Here is a 4,796-nt window from a genome sequence, read left to right as displayed (position 1 = left end):
GCAAAGTCTATCCCGTCTCGGAGGAAAGGCAGCAAAAGGGCACAGTGGCCCCGTTGGCTCTGCAGGGAGCTAGCGGACCTCCTGCATCTGAAAAGAAAGGCCTACAAAAGATGGAGGACAGGATCCACCTCCAAGGAGGAATATTCTGCACTGGTCCAAACCCACAGAGAGCAAACCAGAAAAGCCAAGCCTGCGACTGAACTCCAACTGGCTACAGTATCAAGGACAATAAAAAGTTCTTTTTTAGATATGGGGGGAGCTGGAGGAAAAGCAAGGGCAACACTGGACCCCTGCTAAAAACCAGACGGGACAGTTGACTACCGACGCCCAGGAAAAAGCCAACTTGCAAAATGGCTACTTTGCATTGGTTTTTCACTAGTCCCAAGGGACACCCCTGCCCGTTACAGGACGGAAAGGCCAGGGTGAGGGTGATCTCTTACCCTCTATCAATGCTAACCTTGTGAAGGAACACCTTGAGAGGCTGGACACCTTCAAGCCAGCTGGCCCTGATAGCTTACACCCCAGAATACTCGAGACATCTTCGCACAGATTTTCGAGAACTCCTGGTGCTCTGGTGAAGTGCCCGATGATTGGAAGGCCAATGTGGTGCCTCTCTTCAGGAAGAGAGGAAAGTGGATCTGGCAAACTACTGACCCATCAGCCTGACCTCTATCCTAGGGAGGATCCTAGAAAAGATTATCAAAGAGACCGTTCTCAACAGCCTGGCCGATAGCAAAATCCTGAGAGAGAGCCAGCAAGGGTTTGTCATGGGTAGGTCTTGCTTGACCAATCTCATTTCCTTTTACGACCAGGTGACCCATCACCGGGACAAGGGGGAAGAGATTGATGTCATATATCTTGACTTCAAAAAAGCCTTCAGTCTGGTATCCCATGATCACCTTTTAGCAAAACTGGCCGATTGCAGCGCTGGCTTCACCACAATCCACTGGCTGGGGAATTGGCTCCGTGGTCAGACCCAGAGGGTAGTGGTTGATGGAAGTCAATCGTCGTGGTGTACTGTGACCAGTGGGGTCCCTCAAGGCTCTGTTCTTGGGCCTGTATTATTCAACATCTTCATTAATTATGTGGATACTAGCATCAGAAGCGGACTGGCCAAGTTCGCCAAGGACACCAAACTTTGGGGTAAAGCACCCACACCCGAGGACAAGAGGGTGATCCAGGCTGACCTTGACAGGCTCAGGAAATGGGCGAACGAGAACCTGATGGTGTTTAACACCGAAAAATGCAAGGTTCTCCACCTTGGGAAGAAAAACCCGCAGCATGCTTATAGGCTCGGCAGTGCTACGCTGGCTAGCACTATGGACGAAAAGGACTTGGGGGTCATGAGTGACCACAAGATGAACATGAGCCTGCAATGTGATACTGTGGCTAGTAAAGCGAGCAAAACACCAGCTTGCATCCATAGATGCTTCTCAAGCAAATCCCAGGACGTCATTCTTCCACTGTACTCTGCCTTGGTGAGGCCGCAGCTGGAGTACTGCGTCCAGTTTTGGGCTCCACAATTCAAAAAGGATGTGGAGAAGCTTGAGAGTCCAGAGAAGAGCCACGTGCATGATCAGAGGTCAGAAAAACAGACCTTATGATGAGAGGCTGAGAGTCATAGGGCTCTTCAGCCTGGAAAAGTGCAGGCTTAGGTGTGATGTGGTGGCTGCCTATAAAGTTTATCAGGTTGTTCACCAGGATCTGGGGGACCGTCCGTTTACCAGAGCACCCCAAGGGATGACAAGGTCAACTGTTACAAACTCCTCCATGACCGTTTCAGGCTGGACATAAGGAAGAACTTTACTGTCCGAGCCCCCAAGGTTTGGAATAGACTGCTGCCGGAGGTGGTTCAAGCACCTACTTTGAACGCCTTCAAGAGACATTTGGATGTTTATCTTGCTGGGATCCTATGATCCCTGCCGACTTCCTGCCCTTGGGGCAGGGGGCTGGACTTGATAATCTTCCAAGGTCCCTTCCAGCCTGAATGTCTATGAAATCTATGAAATTATAAACACCTTGTATGTAACATACATCAGAACTGAGCAAAGTTTGAACAACTGATAAGATGCCTATAAAGGCTCTATGGAAAAGATTCAAATACACTTTGCCCCTTCTACAACGACCTAAGAAGCTTCCTTTGTCCAAAAAGCTGGGCTCAATAGGTAAGAAAAAAACCCTTAAATATGTTTTTGGTGGCCTCTTAGTCCATATCACAAAGTATAAAGAGATCAAAACAGTTCTCTCTCTCTCCCTCTCTGTAGTCTCCCTTAAGACAATGACATTTATTAAGATAAGTACTATGTGTCATTTCAAAATGCAATTTGTTATTTAATACTGCAGACTCTTGAAATGCCAGTCCCTCTCTTACCTTTTTATCTGAAGTAATAAGTTTAAAGGCCTCAGTTACTTGATGCACAGTAGCACCCCCACCAACATCAAGGAAATTTGCTGGAGTCCCGCCATGAAGTTTAATTATATCCATTGTGGCCATAGCCAAACCAGCACCATTTACTTTAAAGAAAAAATAAAGTGCATTTAGGAATTCCATTAGCAAACACAACAGCATTTAAACCTCTGTTACATAAATTACATACCTAGGCAGCCTATGTTTCCATCTAACCCTATGTAGTTGAGGTCGGCTTTAGCCGCATCTCTGTCTCTTTCATCCTCCTGCGTCCAGTCCTGGAGATCAAAGATTTTCTTCTGACGATATGCTGAATTGCTATCAAAGTTTATCTTCGCATCCATACACATCACTTGTAAGATTGAAAAACAAAACAGAAACAAAAGATGCCATTAGTGCTCCTCACTTAAAGCCACAACTATTTCTCCAATGTACATACAATAGAATACATGTTAAGAAACCAGTTGAAAGTGAGTACTTATGAAATCTTTGCTCCAAACTTTTGCCAAAACAATGTTTTATGTAAACTAGCATCACAGGACTAGACAATACCATATCATTGTCTCCTAGAGGCACTGCAAGTTATAGAATCAGAAAGTGGATTATGGCTGCCTGAATAGTGCAAGTAACATGTAAAAATGCATGTCTTGAAATGGAATTATTTCATAGTTTAGGATATGTTTTATTATGTGCCTGGATCAGTTGCATACCACTCAAATGATAAATTGTTACATCAATCCTTCCACAGTGCCACCTCTATTATATTTTTACCACATTTTGGTTCCTGCTTTTAGATTAAAAGTATGGGTTTCATATAAAAAGGTAGAACAAAGGAGACCAATGCAGTCCCCTTAAATGCAAAAGGGTTCTTCCACAGGTTTCTTTTCTGAGGAAGCAATAGCTTAGTATGTAACAACTTACATCTCTGCTTGGGCACAAAAAGAATCAACTGTTGGAAAAACAACAGGCTAGCAATTAGCACTAAAAATTGATGAAAGATCTGTTGAATACTCTAAGTATTCAACATCAACTCTTCAGAGCAGAATTAATATTTTCATTTAAAAAAGCAGCCATAAACATTACTTAGTTTTTTGTTGACCTACTTGGAACAACTTAAAGGGGGACCCAATTTTCAGTTAGTATGATTTTTAGATGTGAGTTTTTTTCAGAGCCTTAATGCCTAGTCACTTCTGAAAGGTCTTGACTTAAGACTGCTAACCAGGACTTCTAAACATTTGATCCAATGCCCAGCAGTCTACAGGAGTTGAATGCACATTGAATCTAAAAGCCACTCAAACTGCATTGAATTTATCTGTAGTTATTTAGGTGCTACAGTTTCCTAAATTCATTTTTCAAAGGATCATGTTAAATTATCTCGCTATGCACAAAGGAAAATTTTAGTAGAATTTCTGCACCAGACAATATGCTTTATGAAATGCCACATTCAAATTCCCCTTATGAGCATTAGTAAAGGAGGAAACTTTACCAATTCCTGAAGCATCTTCTACCATAGGGTTTATTTCTATCATGGTGGCATCATACTTCAGAAAGAGATTATAAATCTTGATCATGTTTTCTGCTGCTTCCTCCACCAGGTTAGGGGGAAATCCCATTTTCTGGGCCAGCTGAAAGTAAAAGAAATAACAAGATCATTAAATCATTACATTTCTGGCTACTGGACTTCTTAGCCTAGCGGGTAATTGTGTTTTGGCACAAGCCTAATCTGTGGTTATAGACCTTCACTTGTCTTGAGTGAAAACTTGCATTTATGGGATTTATCTAGTTTAAAACACAAAAAAGTCTGCATTGCCCTACAAAGGCTAGCAAATTATACGTCAATTGTATTCAAGGGAAAGGGCCCTGGCAGGAGAAGGTTCGTGCTGCAGATCAATGCATGGCTGTGCAGGCAGTGTCACCAGCAGGGATTCTGCTTCTTTGAGCATGGGATGTTGTGCCAAGAAGGATTGCTGGGAAGAGATGGGATCTAACTGACAAAGAGAGGGAAGAGCATCTTTACACACAAGTTCGCCACCTTAGTGAAGAGGGCTTTAAACTATGTTCACCAGGGAATGGAGAAAAGCCCTGAGCTAAGTGGGGGAGTGGGGGACCTTGAGGAAGCAGAAGCAGGAGGGAACACAGCAGAAGAGGCTTCTTTTTTCCTGAAAAAGTAGGGCACCCTGCTAGTCACCTCAGATTCATAGATTCATAGATTCATAGATTAAGGGTCGGAAGGGACCTAGTAGATCTTCTAGCCCGACCCCCCGCCAGGGCGGGAGAACAACAAAAACCCCAAAAAGAGAAATGGGACTCAAACGAGTCCAGCTAGGTGGGCATCCAGCCTCTTCTTAAAGACCCCCAGGGTAGGGGCCAGCACCACTTCCCTTGGAAG

At 43.9% G+C, this 4,796-nt stretch overlaps 1 protein-coding gene across 2 annotated transcripts in view; it reads right to left on the bottom strand.

Annotated features, from left to right (window-relative positions):
* SUCLA2 (succinate-CoA ligase ADP-forming beta subunit) overlaps positions 1–4,796 on the bottom strand; it is a 180,406-nt gene that overhangs the window by 124,974 nt on the left and 50,636 nt on the right. For both annotated transcript variants that reach the window (XM_019525115.1, XM_019525114.1), the window contains 3 exons: positions 3,894–4,032; positions 2,598–2,759; positions 2,372–2,514 (listed from right to left, as the gene is read on the bottom strand). In XM_019525115.1, coding sequence (XP_019380660.1) covers positions 2,372–2,514; positions 2,598–2,759; positions 3,894–4,032 — 444 coding nt within the window. The remainder of the gene's footprint in view (positions 1–2,371; positions 2,515–2,597; positions 2,760–3,893; positions 4,033–4,796) is intronic.

This window comes from Gavialis gangeticus, unplaced genomic scaffold (genome assembly GCF_001723915.1).
Source record: "Gavialis gangeticus isolate Ggan-Ray unplaced genomic scaffold, GavGan_comp1, whole genome shotgun sequence".
Lineage (NCBI taxonomy): Eukaryota > Metazoa > Chordata > Crocodylia > Gavialidae > Gavialis > Gavialis gangeticus.
This window is presented reverse-complemented; position numbering and strand designations above follow the sequence as displayed.